We start from the raw sequence: 14,460 nt of genomic DNA, 5'->3' as shown, positions 1-14,460 counted from the left end.
CTCAGTCGGCTAAGTGTCCGACTTCGGCTTAGATCATGCAGTTCATGAGTTCGAGCCTTGAGTCAAGCTCTGGGCTGACAGCTCCGAGCCTGGAACCCACTATCGATTCTGTGTCATCCTCTCTCTGTGCCCCTCCCCTGCTCACCATCGGTCTATCTCTCTCTCAAAATAAAGGGCCATTAAAAAAATACATTAGCTTTCTCGTGCCTAGCGCAGCCATGGCTCATGGTCCCAGGAGGCATGTGAAGTGGGCAGCGGCTCCAAACCCTTGGATGCTGGATAAGCTGACCAGTGTGTTGGCCCCTCGTCCATCTACTGGTCCCCAAAAGTTGAGAGAACGTCTCCCTCTCATCGTTTTCCTAAGGAACAGACTTAGGTATGCCCTAACAGGAGATGAAGTAAAGAAGATTTGTATGCAGCATTTCATTAAGATTGACAGCTAGGTCCAAACCAATATAACCCACCCCGCTGGTTTGATGGATGACATCAGCTTTGACAAGACTGGGCGGAATTTCCGCCTGATCTATGACACCAAGCGTCGCTTTACTGTTCATCGGATCACGCCTGAGGAGGCCAAGTCCAAATTGTGCAAAGTGAGAAAGATCTTTGTGGGAACAGAAGGAATCCCTAATCTGATGACCCATGATGCTCGCCCCATACGCAATCCTGACCCCCTCACCAAGGTGAAGGATACCATCCAGACTGATTTGGAGACTGGAAAGATGACTGATTTCACCAATCTGTGTACGGGGACCGGAGGGGCTAACCTGGGAAGAATTGGTGTGACCACCCACGGAGAGAGACAGCTTGGTTCTTTCGATGTAGTTCACGTGAAAGATGCCAACGTGAACAGCGTTGCCACCCGGCTCTCCAACGTTTTTGTTATTGGCGAGGGCAACAAGTCATGGATTTCTCTTCCCCGTGGAAAGGGCATCCGCCTCACCATTGCTGAAGAGACTGGCGGCCAAACGGAGCAGTGGGTACAAAGGTCCCTAGGTGACGTGATTGGAAGTCTTTACATGTAATTAAAGATCAATACAACACAAAAAATATATACATATTAACACCCTGGTTCTTGTGGCTCCAAGCCCCCACCTGTGGAAAGCTCCACTAGCTTGCCCAGAAGTTTCTGGAAGTTCCTGGTTTCCCCTGTGTTCAGGAAGAGGTGAGCGAGGCGGTCTTCTCAAGGACAGCCCACCGGCCGGTTGGGAGAGCATCGTGTCCTTGGTCTTGCCCCAGACCTTCCATATGAGAATGCTCTTTTCTGATCCTGGGCGGCCTGCTCTGGGGTTTCTCAGAGACTGGGAAGAAGGTCGCTTCTCCGGAGTTCCGCTTGGCTCTGCATCAGAAAACCACCTTCGGAGGCGTGGTCTTCTCCTTCAGAGCGGGCTTTTCCCTCAGGTACCTGGACCTGCATCCCCTCCTCCTTAAAAGCAAGGCAGGGCCCCCCCCACCCCTCGCCCCGGTCCGTTGTATGCGTGTAGAGGGAGCCCTCAGTGCCCACCGCGCACCCAGGGTCAGCCCTGCCGTGCTGTGCCAGAAGCGGTGGGGCTTCCGGGTCCCCCTTCATCTCTCTGAACTCACAGGACCAGATGTGTCTCAGGATTCAGAACCTTTCGGAAGAAAGTCTGTGTGTGGCCTGTCCTCTGTGTTGGGTGTAATGACACCCAAGAGAGTCTGCAGGGAGCCCCAGACCCACACCCCGGTCGTCCTGCATCAGGTCAGGTTTTGCCACGAAATGTGTCTGTGGCAAACTTGGAGTTCTTTAGAATTATGGAAGGGGGCAGTGCCTGGGTGGCTCGGCTGGTGGAGCGTCAGGCTTCGGCTCAGGTCATGATCTCACAGGTCATGAGTTCGATCCCCACGTCGGGCTCTGTGCTGACAGCTCAGAGCCTGGAGCCTGCCTTGGATTCTGTGTCTCCCTCTCTCTCTGTCCCTGCCCCCTGCTTATGCTCTCTCTTTTTATTTCCCCTTTGGGTGTGGCTGAGAGCCCCCTCCTGAACACCTGTTCTGGGGAGAAGAGGAAAGGGGGAAAACCGGGCATTTATTCTGCACTGACGGTATGCATTTCTGACTCTTTTGCCCAGGCCACCCCACTAAGGGGTTGGGTGCTGGCGGGCCCCCCCGGCCTGGACCTCCCATTCAGGGGAAAGGTCGGCTCAGCCAGACTGACTGGAAAGCAGAAAGCAGCCGCTAATGTGTTTACCCAAAGCTGGGAGCAGGTGGAAGGTCCATCTGCTAATCTCCCCGCTGCCTCTCCAGGGTTAGAGGACAGAGGGGCTCAGGAGAGGGTGGGAGGGGCTGGGCAGAGCCCTGGGGACCCAGTCCGCTGGGCCATCTCCTCCCTCCCTCTGGTGGAGAAAGAGGCCTGCCTCCGGTCCTCCCTTCCCATCCCCCTGCCCTGGGCTGAGAGGACACTTCCTTTCTCAGCAGCAACAATGAAAACCCTAGGGCTATTCTGAGCTCCTGAACTTGTTCTGGCTCCAGGGCAGGAGTTAAGTGGAATCCCACCAGGATGCCTCAGACTCAAGGGGCTCTGTCGCCCCAGGGCTGGGACATCTAATCTGCTTTATGATCACCCAGAATTCTTCAGATAATTTCCTTTCACCAGGGCCACCAGAAGCCAGAGAAGTGATTGAGTCAGGGAGGGAGATGTAGGCTCTGGGGGAGGGAAGAAGGAGTGGCGGTGACTGGAAACGATTCATACCTGTCTATCTGATTCATATCTGTCTGTCTGTCCAACCATCCATCTTGCCTTTCATTCATTCATCCATCAACGTTAATCTAGCCTTCATAACATGCCAGGTGAAATGTCTCTCACAAAGGAATGCTTGGCCCCTGACCCTATCAGCCTGTGCCTGGCAAAGTCCCCTCCTTGTCCCAGGAAGTGGGAGTTGCTGGTGAAGCTAATGGGAGAGTTGGAAAAATTGTTCCCCTGCACCTGGGGAGCTGTTCCCACAGGAAGGAGCCTTACCCCCACTCTTAGATTGCAAAGTAGGGTGTTGATAAAGCTTTGTGGGCACACCACAAAGGCAGCAGTATATCGGGCCCTGAGCCACACCCAAGCACCCTGGCTGGACCCCTCTTCTACAATCCTGTCCCTTTGGGAAGTCCTGGGGGCTTTAGCACAGGGTCCACCACCATGCCCTCTGGCCGAGACCCCAGGAGGCAGGGCAGGTGGGTATCATGGACGACCTCTCGGATGGTGGCCCGGAAAGTCTTGCTGACGAAGCAGTAGAGGCTGAAGTTGACTGCTGTGTTGAGCATAGCCGCCATGTTGGCCACGTCCAAGGCCAGGTGGACCCTCCAGTCCCGGTGGACAGGAGCCACATACAGGTGGTAGAGCATGACAAAGATCCTGGGCGCCCAAAGTAGGGTGAAGAGTGTGGTGACGCCCAGGAGGATAGCTGTGCCCTTGCCCACTCGGGGCCGCAGCCCACTCTGGCTCCTCCTCCGCAGCCGGCAGATGATGGCCGAGTTGGTGACCAGGAAAATGCCGCAAGGGATGAAGTAGACGATGAGGCAGTGAGCCCACTTGAGGGTCTCATCCAGTATGCTGGGGGGGTCCACGTCCCTCCACACATCCAGCCACCAGTAGAAGGGGATGCCGGTCAGCAGGGCAGCACTGAGGACAGCGGCAATGGCCCGGCGGGTCCGGCCTGGGGAAGAGGCGGCCCGGTGGCGCAAGGGATGGCACAGGGCGCTGTACCGGTCGACTGTGAGCAGGACAGCGATCCAGATGGAGGCATGATTGGCGGCAAACTCCAGGATGTTAGCCGTGCGTACCACAGCCCGGGGCACCTCCCGGGCCAGCACGGCGCCCTGCAGGAGGAAACCCACGAACACGATGACCACCTGGGTGACGATATCCGAGGCCGTGAGCGCCAGAAGGTAGTAGTAGGAGGGCTTCCTGGTCCTGGCAGCCAGCCGGGCCAGGGCTACTGTGGTCAGGAGGTTGACTGATGGCGACAGAGGTCACAGGGGGCAGAGGGCAGAGGTGTTAGAAGGGTGACTGACCGTGTTTCCAAGGCGTTGATCACCTCCCTCTCCGCCTGCCTGCTTGCCCTGCCTTCTTTTTTCCTCTTCCCAGGCCCGTCTTAAAACTCACTTTAGGGCACCAGGGTGGTTCAGTCGGTTAAGTGTCTGACTCTTGACCTTGGCTCAGGTCATGACCTCTGGTTCGTGAGTTCTAGCCCCACATCGGGCTCTGGGCTAATAGCTGAGTTTGCTTGGGATTCTCTCTCTCTCTCACTGTCTCTCTCAAAATACATAAACTAAAAAACAACAACAAATAAAACACCTCACTTTATCAGAGAGGATAACCAGATCAGCCCTGCCCTATCCATCCATACACAACAGGCCACTGATTTCACCCCACGGCAAGGTCTGCCTTACACACGGGCAGGGGTGGGTAACCCCCCAAGGCCGAGACCTCCTGTTCTTTCCTCCATCCATTCCCCCACCTGCCCCCAGCTCTGCTGCTCTCTCGGTGGAAAGTACCGGAAGCTTTCGACTGAGCTGACAGTCCTACATGAACTTAGTCATCCAACAACAGTGCCCACTGCTGGATGGAGAAAGGGGCGGTCCATTCTGGTGAAACCTTGACTTTAGTCATTGAGCACCCCAAGTCCTGGCCCCTCACTTTTCCTCCCCGCTATGCTTTGCTCCCCAATGACCCAGATCACCACATAAAGTCAAAGGGTGTCCTGAGAGTCTATGATCCTGGGTCTGAGGGGTCAGCACAGAGGATGGGCACTCATCGAAGGAGTACCCATTTCTGCCCACCCCCCACTTCCAGACCCCAGCTTCCCACTCACCAGGCAGCCCCAGGCCCAGCAGGATGCTGTAGTAGATGACGGGGATGACACCAGCCACACATGGGGACCTCTCCGGGATTTCTGGCCAATGGCCTTCCAATTCCTGGCTTGGCCCACTGCCATTGGCTGTGGGCAGCATGGCTGGAGGCTGACCAGCTAGGGAAGGGGGGAGGCTGGAGTCAGAGTTTTAGATCTTTCTCTGCAGCCTGACCCTGACCCTGAGATCTTTATTCACCCCTACTCTGTGCAGACGCCCTGGTGAGGCCCAACCAAATGGCAATTCCAATTGCCAGGCCCACCCCTCCCCACCCCTGCGTGGCCTGGCTCCTCCATTAAAGGGAAGAAGTCCTCTGTGGCATTTCTTGTTCCCATGGACACTATTTCTTGATTGCATTGCTCAAGGTGCATCTTCTGCCTGGAAGGCAGGGCCCCAGAACAGGCTGCCAGGCACAGAAGGGTGGGGCCCCTTTTGAAAATACAGGTTCCTGGGCCTCACTGCTGGCAGTCCGGCCAAGGGGTTGGGAGTAGGGCTTGGGCAGCTGTGTTTCTGGTGAACGCCCTGGGGGATTCCCATTGAGGGTGACTCAACAGCCACCCCACCACCGAGGAGTGACATTATTGGAAGGAGCAGCCCCCATCACAGGTTGGCGCTATTGGAGTTGGGGTGGCCCTGGTTTCCAAATGGGGAAACTGAGTCCAGAGGAGTAAGGTGACCACATATTCTGGTTCTTGTTCTCTTCAGCCCACCCTTTAGGTCTTTAGGTTTCACGGTCCAGCTTTTGATTTCCTGTGGAGGCACCCCTCCTGTGGTCTCCCCAGCCTCCCCTCTCACTACCCCCCCACTCCCCACCCCCGTTTAAACCTAGTTTCCCCGCCCACCGCCCAGCTCATTCTGGATCCGCTTCAAGCTTCTAGTTTCCTCACCGGTTCCTCACCTGCCGGCCCTGTCCTCTCCCTTCCCACCCCCCACCCCCTTCTGGACACTTTACCTGCCTCTCGCCCCTTAAGCGTCATGCTCCTGGGTCCTGAGTCCTAGGTCACCTTGTGGATTATCAGGGGGACCCCCCTCAGCTTCCGTCATCGCCAGCTCTCCAGGAGATGGTTTGCCCGTGATTCTTCCTCCAGGACTGAGACCAGACGGAGCTGGTCAATACAGAGAGGTGGGGTGGTGGGAGGAGGGAGGAGGAGGGAGGAGGAGGAAGGAAAGGGTGGAGCTAGGCTCTGGAGGGTGGGGAAGGGCAGGAGTCTATACAGTGGACGCCTCTGGGAGCAAACCAGGATCCTGAAAGTGCAGGCAGGGAAGGGGTCAGGCTGGGAGGGAGGCCTTGCGGAGGGGGCCGCACTCTGGGGACAGGACATTCACATGCTGGGGGTGAGGACCTCAGGGCAGAAGGAAGGATTCCACCTTCAGGGTTCAGGGTGGGAGGGGACAGGTACAGGGCAGGGAGGGGTGAGGCCACTATGGGCAGGGCCCAGATCTAGAGAGGGGCCTCGTGGGCCCCGTTTGAAGGGGTCCGTCCAGCAGCGACAGCAGGCAGTGGGACGAGGAGGAGGTTATGGACCGCTGGCCTGGAAGGTCGGCAGGAAGCTGTGTGCAGTGACCCCCCCCCCCAGAAGAACTCAGACCCAGGACCCCCCTTGCCCCTGAAAGCTGCTGTTTTCTGAGCCTAGGTGAAACAGACCATCCCCCCGCCGCCGCCCCAGGAATGGCAAATAAACACCAGCAGGTGCAGTGAGCACTCTGGAGAGGCTGGAATCTGTGCTCATGGGCTCCCCCCACCCCCTTGGGGGGAAGTGACCAGTGCAGCCCCAGTGGGCACCAGGGACAAACGTGTGGAATGACGGAGAGGAGCTGAGGCCCAGCCTGGGAATCATTTCCCGGGCCTGCCTCTGGGAATGCAGCGCTGCTGGCTTCAGGGCTCCCTAAGGTAGCTCCCACCTCTGGGCTGAGGCTACCTGGACCCTCACCCCCCACTTCCACTTTCGCACCCACTCTGGGCTATCACAGAGAACTTGCTGCCCCCTAGTGGCTGGGTCCTGACCTTGCAGGCCTCTGGAGAGTCCCAAGGGCTTGGGCCAGGTTCTCTGGGGGGCACAGGAGGACCAGAGCGTGTGCTAGCCACTCAGGTCCCCAGGCCATGTCCCAGCCCCCAGCCCCAGAGAGTGCAAGAAGCACAGATAGCTCCCCAAGCCACCACTCCCTGCACCACGAGGCTGTGGGTGACCAAGGAGCTGCTTACAGCCAAGTTGAAAACACCAACGTGAGGGCCTCCAGAGACATTTCCTCAGCACTGACTATTTATTTATTTATATTTCTTCAATGTTTATTTCTGAGAAAGAGACAGAGCGCGAGTAGGGGAGGAGCAGAGAGAGAGAGGGAGACACAGAACCCAAAGCAGGCTCCAGGTTCTGAGCTGTCGGCACAGAGCCTGGCATGGGACTTGAACTCACAAACCATGAGATCATGACCTGAGATGAAGTCAGATGATTAACCGACTGAGCCTCCTAAGCGCCTCTGAGCACTTACTCTTGTCCCTACACTTTTCTCCCTCATGGCAGCCCCCAGGCGAACTCTGGTGACCTCCATTTCACACAAGAGGGGCCCGAGGCTCAGAGAAGTTAGGCCACTAGTCTGGGACCACAGAGCCACTAGGTGGTGGTTGGAATTTGAGTTCAGGTTTGTTCCTCCCCCAGAGCTGTCCACCTGTCACCTCTTCACAGAGAAGAATAGGCAGCTTGGGCAGGAAGAGGCCGCTGTCAGCTCAGGCTTTATGGAGAGGGGGGTGTGGCTCAGACAGAGCCCTCGGGCAGGGAAGGGCATTGGTGTTCAGGGGAACAGTGAGGTAGCAGGTGCTGGCACAGACAGGAGAGCCTGGCTTCCGGGAAGCTTTCAGTAGCTTTAGGGAGAGATTCCTTCTTGTTTATTATTAGTGTGCCCCTGGAGTACACAGTGGGAGGCCTGGAGCCTATGCTCCTGATGATCCCCTGCTCCCTCCTAAGTGTTTGAAGGCACCCTAGCTCCGGAAGGGAAATGTTACAGATGGAAGGGAATCCGCGCTCTAGGTAGAGCTGGGTCCAGGTGCCCATCACACCGGGGTTGGGTCTTACCCCCATCCAGTGTCTGATCACCCACTCTGCAGATTCAGAAAAATCATCCTGCCCCAAGCTTGCAAGAATTTTCAGTTGCTTTTATAGCACTAGAGATTCCTGGCCCGACGGGGATCATTTCTGTCTGGAATAGCTTTCTGGAAAAGACATCATAGGGTCATGGAGGAAAAACCAAGCAGAAAAGTGGCCCTGGGGCCCTGTCGGGCCGTGAGACCTCAGACAAGTCACTTAGATTCTAAGCACTCTTTGTCTCAGGCAGGAAGTAGCACTTGTCTGGGGACTGTTGTGGCTTGTGAGCTCATCCGACTTGCTCTCAGGCATCATGGAGTTTCCAGATCCACGGAAACTCCGTGGAACGGAGTGTCTCTGATCCTCTATCTCGGTGGCTGTGCGGGGCAAATGCCCTCCTTTCTCTCTCCTGCTCCCAGACGCTCACAAGCTACACACATGCATGCAAGCGTATGCACACACACACACACACACACACACACGCACGCGCATGCACACAGTCTAGCAAGTGTCAGTCTAAGAAACTGAGCACAGAGAATGTCTGTTTCTGGAAATCCCGTTTCTTCTTTCCTTTCTTCCTTCTTTCTTTCCTTTCTCTCTTTCTTCCTTCCTTCCTAATTTTTTCTGAGAGAGACAGAGCATGAGCAGGGGAGGGTCAGAGAGAGAGGGAGACACAGAATCCAAAGCAGGCTCCAGGTTCCGAGCACAGAGCACAATGTGGGTCTGGAACCCAAGAACTGTGAGATCATGACCCGAGCCAAAGTTGGACACTCAACCGACTGAGCCACCCGGTGCCCCTGAGAAGCCAGTTTCTAAATCATTCAAGGAGGTTTAGGAACAGTGAAGTCAGAAATTGTAGGAGGTGGGGCTTCTCAGTGGGGAGGGGCGGGTCAGAGGTGACCCTTCTGAGTGTTCTTGGTAATCTGGGGCCTCCCGATCCCTGTACCCTTGAAATGGCATCCATCTAACTTTGGGAGATAAATCTCAGCTTGGAGTGTGCATGAGAATCACCCAGCATGCTGAGAAAATACAGGTGTCTTGGCTTCCACGTAGAGCTTGGGAGTTTCCCACGAAGGTGGGCTATGCTTCTAGAAAGACAGATGCAGCCACGGTGAGTCTGGAGTTAAGAAACGTGTTTATGGAAAGCCGGTTTTCTGCATAGTGGGTTCTCTTATGATCATCTCCTGATCATCAGTAACATTCCTGCCGAAAAGCATTGCCCGTGGAAGCAGGCATGCCCTCCGAGGCCCAGGACCCCATCACACTGAGGGTCCGTCTTGCTGGGCTGGGCCAGGGAGGTGGTGCGGGCCATGGGAAGGGCAGGCAGGCAGCCAGGGGATGGTGGATCTGGATGAGGGGAGCCAGGCGTGAAGGTCAGGGCAGCCGGGAGGGGTTTCCGCTGGGCTGTATGGCTCCATCTCTGCCAACCCGGACGAGGCAGGTGCCAGCCCCAATTCTCGCTCTCTCTGTGGCGCTGGAGAGGGGTGGAGCTGTCAGAGTCTGTGTGCCAGCCGGGAGCAGAAATCAATGCGTGGAGCTGGTGCCTGGGATCCAGACAACAAGGGAGGACAGGCTCCGTCCCCAGGCAAGGACTCAGCCTTGGGGGAAATGGAGCTGGATTGATCCAGAAGGCCCCGCTTCAGTTCTTCAACCCTGAAGGAGTCCCTCCCCGGAAGGGCTGGGCCAGGCCCCACTTGCTTCCCAACAAGGTGAGGTCTCCGTAGGAAACACGGGACACACCCATGGCCCTTGAGCGCTACACCCCCTTCTCCTCTCCCTGTTCCTTTGGATTTAGAAGAGCCCTCCTGTGCACCAACCCGCCCAAGACTGCGACCCAGCTCTCTGCCTCAGTTTCTCCCACAGCTGGGGTGGGATGCCGGGTCTGCCGTGTGTCTCCTTGGAACTCTGGGAAGGAAAAAATTACATCTGGAAATTAGACAGAAGCTGGTAAAAGAAGCCTTCCAAGAGATGAGCCTAGAGACGGGAGGCACTCAGGGAAGGGGCATTAAAGGAAGTGACACGGCAGATGGGTGCTCACCTCAGCATCTCCAGTCCCTGTGCCCAGCTTTGTACCAGCTGGGCAGGGGTGGGCTGTCTGCTGAGGGCCAGCCCTGCTCTGGACAGAGGGCCTCCTGTGCAGTGGTGCTTGGTGCAGGGTGCTTCTGCTCTGTGCCCAAGCCAGCCGTCTTAGCTCACCTTGATCCTGGGGGATGGTGGTCACAGACCCCAGGGGCTTCTCTAAAGGCCCATCACCCTTCCCAGAGCATGCTGGGAACAGGCTTCGACAAGGAACAGGAAAGTGAGTTATCCCACGGGTCCCTATCCGAGACCCTTGCCCTCCTCTCTGAAGAGCTAGCCCACCCCAAAATGGAAGGAGGGGAGGGGACGGGGCGGGGGGTGGGGGAAGAGAGCAGCTTCTCTCTCCTCTTCCAGGGCCCTCCTTTGCAGCCCGCTCACCGCAGCCCTTAAGCCAAGATGTTGCCAAGCGCGCTTCTTGCCAGGATGGAGACTGTGCCTGGGGACTGGGGGAGGGGACTGGGACCCTTTGGGCCAGCAGCTGCCAGAGGTCCTGGAGCCCCTTGGCTGCCCTTTGAAGAGCCTAAAACTTCCCTGGAGAGAAAGGACCAGCTCTGCTGGGTGGTAGAAGATGTGGGGGAGGGGGCCGGATCTGTCCCCCTCAGGGGCCCTCAGGCAGCACAATAGCCCCAGGCCGCCACTCTCTGGCTTAAGTGGTTGCCTGGGCAACAGCTGGGGCCAGTTTCCACCAATCCTCGGCAGAGGCTGGGTGCGGGGAGGGAGCTGGCCCGGAAGGGGGGGGTGCCATCCCCTTGTGCTGAGTCCTATATAAGGAGGAGGGATGCGAGCACAGCAGTCTGTGGGCTTCAGGGTCCCTCCGGTGAGCTCAGGGTCAGGGCACAAAGATGCTTCGGTTGGGCTACGCCAAGCCCGGGTCCTGGGCCAGCTTCTGGGCCATCCTGACCTTGGTGGGTCTGGCCACTCGAGCAGGTGAGTGGGCAGTGGGTGGGGTGGGGGTGGAGGGTGGGGGCAGGGAAGAGTGGCAGGACCCTTGGGTCCTAGCAGTGCAAGGCCGGGAGAGGGCGGTGTCCAGCAGGCCAGGATGATTGGATCACCACGGAGCCTGCCACAGAGGGAAAAAGGACAGGCCAGACAGACAGAGGTCTTAATGACAAGAAGACCTTTCCACCATCCATTGTCCCAGACAAGTGGGCCCAGGCAGTGGGCCGAGTAATGCCATCAGCATTCTGGTGGTTCTTAGTGACAGCTTGGGGAGGTGGGGTTGGGAAATTAACGGCCCACCCACTTCTCACCCTCCCCTTCTCCCTCGGTCTCGCTTTCTCTGACACACAGATGATCTGCTCTCCTGTGAGCCTCCTCTCCCATAGTCCACATGGGCCATGGACATGAGTGTGTGTGTGTGTGTGTGTGTGTGTGTGTGTGTGTGTGTGTGTGTGTTGGGGCAGGTGTTCATCTCCTGCTGTGAGACACCTACCTCGTCTCCCTCCTCCCTCTGAGGCTCCTCACTCTGTTCTCTGCCCTGGGAAGCTGCTGGCCGCATTTTCTGTCACTGGGTTTTCTGTAACAGTGCATGTCCCCGTCCGACCCTCACAGCATCCCCAGAAAATGGCAGAAGGGCCAGATGGGGCCGTGAGATTCCCTTTCCAGCCCCAGCTCGACCATTGTATTTTCTCTGGTCCCCCACAAGCCACCTCCTCCTCCCACAAGCCGCCTCCTGTGAGTAGACTTCAGACTCAGAGGTCAGGACCCAAAAGGGTAGCTGGGCCTGGAAAGATCTGCCCTGCCTGCCCAGGGCCTTCTCCCGTGCCGCCCCTCCCTCTCAGTGCTCCGGTGCCCCCCAACCCTCTCTCTGCTCCCAGCATCCTGAGTCCATCCTTTTCAAGGTCCTTTGCGGGGCTGCTGCATGTCCTCCGGGCTGGCTTTTTCTCGTCACTTCCTCCGGGAGCCCTCCCTGATTTCTGCACCTCAAGGAGCCTGAGTGACCCTGATTCCTATCACTTCCCTCATGGATCACAGTCCCAGACTAGAGTCCTTATTTGTGTACTTAATGCCCGTCTAATCAGCTGGTTTGTGCTTTGATCAGGAGGTCAGAGGGGTGGCGACCCAGTGGTTCCTCAACGCTTGCCTGGGGGCCTGGCATCATGGAGACCAGTTCTGGGCATTTTGTCACACGCCAGTTCACGACCTCTCCTTGCCAGGAATCTATTCCCCTTGCAAGAGCATCATCTCAGATTCTTCTCAGGGTCAGGTTCACAGGCTTTCTCACCTACCATGTGCTTGTGTGTGCGTCCACACATCTGCGAGCTCCGTGGGCACAAACAGGTGTGCACACGGCCTCCCCAGGCCCCACCTGCCCTCTGCCTGCACCCAAGCACATGCGTCCCCAGCTGGTCCCTCTGCACCCCTAGACAGCACCTCGGTCCAGGTGCCTTCTCAGCCATGCCGTGTTCCTTCCTGCTGCAGCTCAGAGAGCCGATGTTGGCGGGGAATCCTCGGGCACCTCCATCAACCACTCCCAGCTGCTGCTCCAACGGCTTCAAGAGCTACTGCGACAGGGTAATGCCAGCGATGTGGTCCTACGGGTGCAGGCCGCGGGCACTGACGAGGTGCGGGTCTTCCACGCTCACCGCCTGCTGTTGGGCTTGCACAGCGAGCTGCTCCGGGAGCTGCTGAGCAACCAGAGTGAGGCGGTGCTTCAGGAGCCCAGGGACTGTGCTGCCGTCTTTGACAAGTTCATCAGGTGCGGAAGCACTCCGGGGGAGTTCATCCCTTTTCCAAGGCACTGGCTTCTTGGCTCCCAGGGTCACGAAAGCCCTGGCCCCGTGGAGGACACGATGTCCATCCAGCCCCCAGAGGTCATCGGGATGACAGTGCAACCATCCCCATCCAGCCCTTCTCCCTCTGCCCCCTTGGGAAATGCAGCGTGACCGCATGCCCTCGCCTGCAAGTTCTGTGCGGTTTGATGTCAATTCCCAATGCCGTCAGAGATGAGTCCAAACCTGGCCTTGGGAGCTTTTCAAAACTGCAGATTCCTGGACCACACTCTGGATCATCAGCTTCAGGCCTGGGGGTGGGCCCAGCTGTCTTTTTTTTTTTTTTTTAAAGCCTCCATGTGGTTTTTGTGTCTGGCCAGGGTTTGAAGCTCCGGGCCAGGGAGAGTAAGCCAGCCCTCTCTCCCATCTCCTGCTCCCTTCCGGTGTGCTGCACAAGGGCGCCATTCACACTAGAGTGAGAGAAAGTAACTCTGTTTTAATAGTTTAGACAAGACGGCTGTAGAATTCCAGGCAAATAGGAAGAGGGGTAACACAGAAGGTCAAAAGCTCCCCCCCAATCCCATAAAGTGCCTCTGCAGACATCTGATTGGCTAGAATTCAGTCACATGGCCACACCCCCTGGAAGGGAGGCTGAGAAACCATCTTTTATTCTCAGAGGCAAACATGTGGGGCTAAAATGCAGCGGAAAGAAGAGAAATGGGTGTTGGTGCAGCAGTCAGTTGTCACCACCCACTCCCAGAGCGCATGCCAGTGGGCACCTAGCAGGAAGGGTGGGCTGGGGCATGGGGGCAGACAGGGACAGGGAGTGAGCAAGAGAGATGACAGGAACGACAGGAAGGATGCAGTGGGAAAGAGGAGCTTGCAAACAAAGGGGGAGGGTAGAGGGAATTACCCTGCATTGGTGACCTCCCCTGCAGCAAGTCCCTGTTCCTTCGCCCCAAAGCTGTCACAGCAGCCCTGTTTTCCTAGCTGATCAGCATAAGGGTCAGTGAAGTCGAATGACTTGCCCACTTGCAGGTAGAATGTGGATCTGAACCCTCCTTGTAAACCCCACAACGGCAGGAGCCTCCTCTTGCTTTGCAGCACAGAGCTGGGCTCCTGATAGATGCTTCATAACTACGTGCTATTTCCATGTCCCCAGAGAAACAGAAGAGGCGTGAAGCAGGTTAGGCGAGGAGGGTCCTTGAGAGGAAGACAGGAAGCCTCAAGGTCCACTGCTCTGCTTGCACCCTGACCACACTGCCCTTCATCCAAGACCGAGACCCCTAGTGTGTGTGTGTGTGTGTGTGTGTGTGTGTGGCAGAGCCGGCCCTGCCCTGACATGCGGCGTCTCTGCGCCTCTCTCGCAGGTACCTCTACTGCGGCGAGCTGACCGTGCTGCTGGCCCAGGCCATCCCCCTGCACAGGCTGGCCACCAAGTACGGCGTGGCGTCCCTGCAGCGCGGCGTGGCCGACTACATGCGCGCGCACCTGGCGGGCGGCGCGGGCCCGGCGGTGGGCTGGTACCACTACGCGGTGAGCACCGGGGACGAGGCGCTGCGCCAGAGCTGCCTGCAGTTCCTGGCCTGGAACCTGTCGGCCGTGGCGGGGAGCGCCGAGTGGGGCGCCGTGAGCCCCGAGCTGCTGGCGCAGCTGCTGCCGCGCTCGGACCTGGTGCTGCAGGACGAGCTGGAGCTGTTCCACGCGCTGGAGACGTGGCTGGGCCGCGCCCGGCC

The 14,460-nt window shown here is 57.6% G+C and overlaps 3 protein-coding genes and 1 pseudogene across 4 annotated transcripts in view; 3 read left to right on the top strand and 1 right to left on the bottom strand.

Moving 5' to 3' along the window:
• The first annotated feature begins 218 nt into the window (after positions 1 to 218).
• On the top strand, positions 219 to 1,036 carry LOC115282405 (annotated as a pseudogene).
• Positions 1,037 to 3,087: 2,051 nt separating this feature from the next.
• On the bottom strand, positions 3,088 to 7,371 carry GPR142 (G protein-coupled receptor 142). The gene is given in 4 exon segments (XM_029927079.1): positions 3,088 to 3,959; positions 4,818 to 4,973; positions 5,807 to 5,858; positions 7,345 to 7,371. Coding segments are annotated over 4 exon segments (1,107 nt in total).
• Positions 7,372 to 8,721: 1,350 nt separating this feature from the next.
• On the top strand, positions 8,722 to 10,681 carry LOC115282537. Of its 2 annotated transcripts, none has more exons than XR_003904684.1 (4): positions 8,722 to 8,796; positions 8,923 to 9,045; positions 9,415 to 9,643; positions 9,730 to 9,950. XR_003904684.1 is itself a non-coding variant. In XM_029928611.1 (4 exons), the coding sequence occupies exons 1-4, from the start codon at positions 8,951 to 8,953 to the stop codon at positions 10,576 to 10,578; spliced, it is 687 nt and encodes a 228-aa protein (XP_029784471.1). In that variant the 5' UTR covers positions 8,728 to 8,950; the 3' UTR covers positions 10,579 to 10,681. The 2 variants fall into 2 exon arrangements, 1 of the variants encoding a protein (XP_029784471.1); XM_029928611.1 differs by adding an exon at positions 10,368 to 10,681 and having other exon boundaries at positions 8,728 to 9,045; positions 9,730 to 9,881.
• A 113-nt stretch (positions 10,682 to 10,794) lies between these two features.
• Positions 10,795 to 14,460, top strand: part of BTBD17 (BTB domain containing 17) — a 4,729-nt gene continuing 1,063 nt past the window's right edge. Inside the window, exons 1-3 of the mRNA XM_029927078.1 lie at positions 10,795 to 10,940; positions 12,435 to 12,711; positions 14,095 to 14,457. Of these exons, the coding sequence (XP_029782938.1) occupies positions 10,856 to 10,940; positions 12,435 to 12,711; positions 14,095 to 14,457 (725 nt within the window). The 5' untranslated portion in view covers positions 10,795 to 10,855. The remainder of the gene's footprint in view (positions 10,941 to 12,434; positions 12,712 to 14,094; positions 14,458 to 14,460) is intronic.

Source organism: Suricata suricatta, chromosome 17 (assembly GCF_006229205.1).
Source record: "Suricata suricatta isolate VVHF042 chromosome 17, meerkat_22Aug2017_6uvM2_HiC, whole genome shotgun sequence".
Classification (NCBI taxonomy): Eukaryota; Metazoa; Chordata; class Mammalia; order Carnivora; family Herpestidae; genus Suricata; species Suricata suricatta.
The sequence above is the reverse complement of the archived record's forward strand: the minus strand, read 5'-3'. Positions and strand labels throughout refer to the sequence as shown.

Excerpts from the sequence above, each read along its gene's own strand:
- LOC115282537 (XM_029928611.1), top strand. The coding sequence starts at position 8,951 with ATGCTGAGAAAATACAGGTGTCTTGGCTTCCACGTAGAGCTTGGGAGT. Across the intron at positions 9,046-9,414 it reads GAAAGACAGATGCAGCCACG|AGGGGTGGAGCTGTCAGAGT; the intron begins GTGAGTCTGGAG and ends GTGGCGCTGGAG. Across the intron at positions 9,882-10,367 it reads TGGAAATTAGACAGAAGCTG|GGCCCTCCTTTGCAGCCCGC; the intron begins GTAAAAGAAGCC and ends CTCCTCTTCCAG.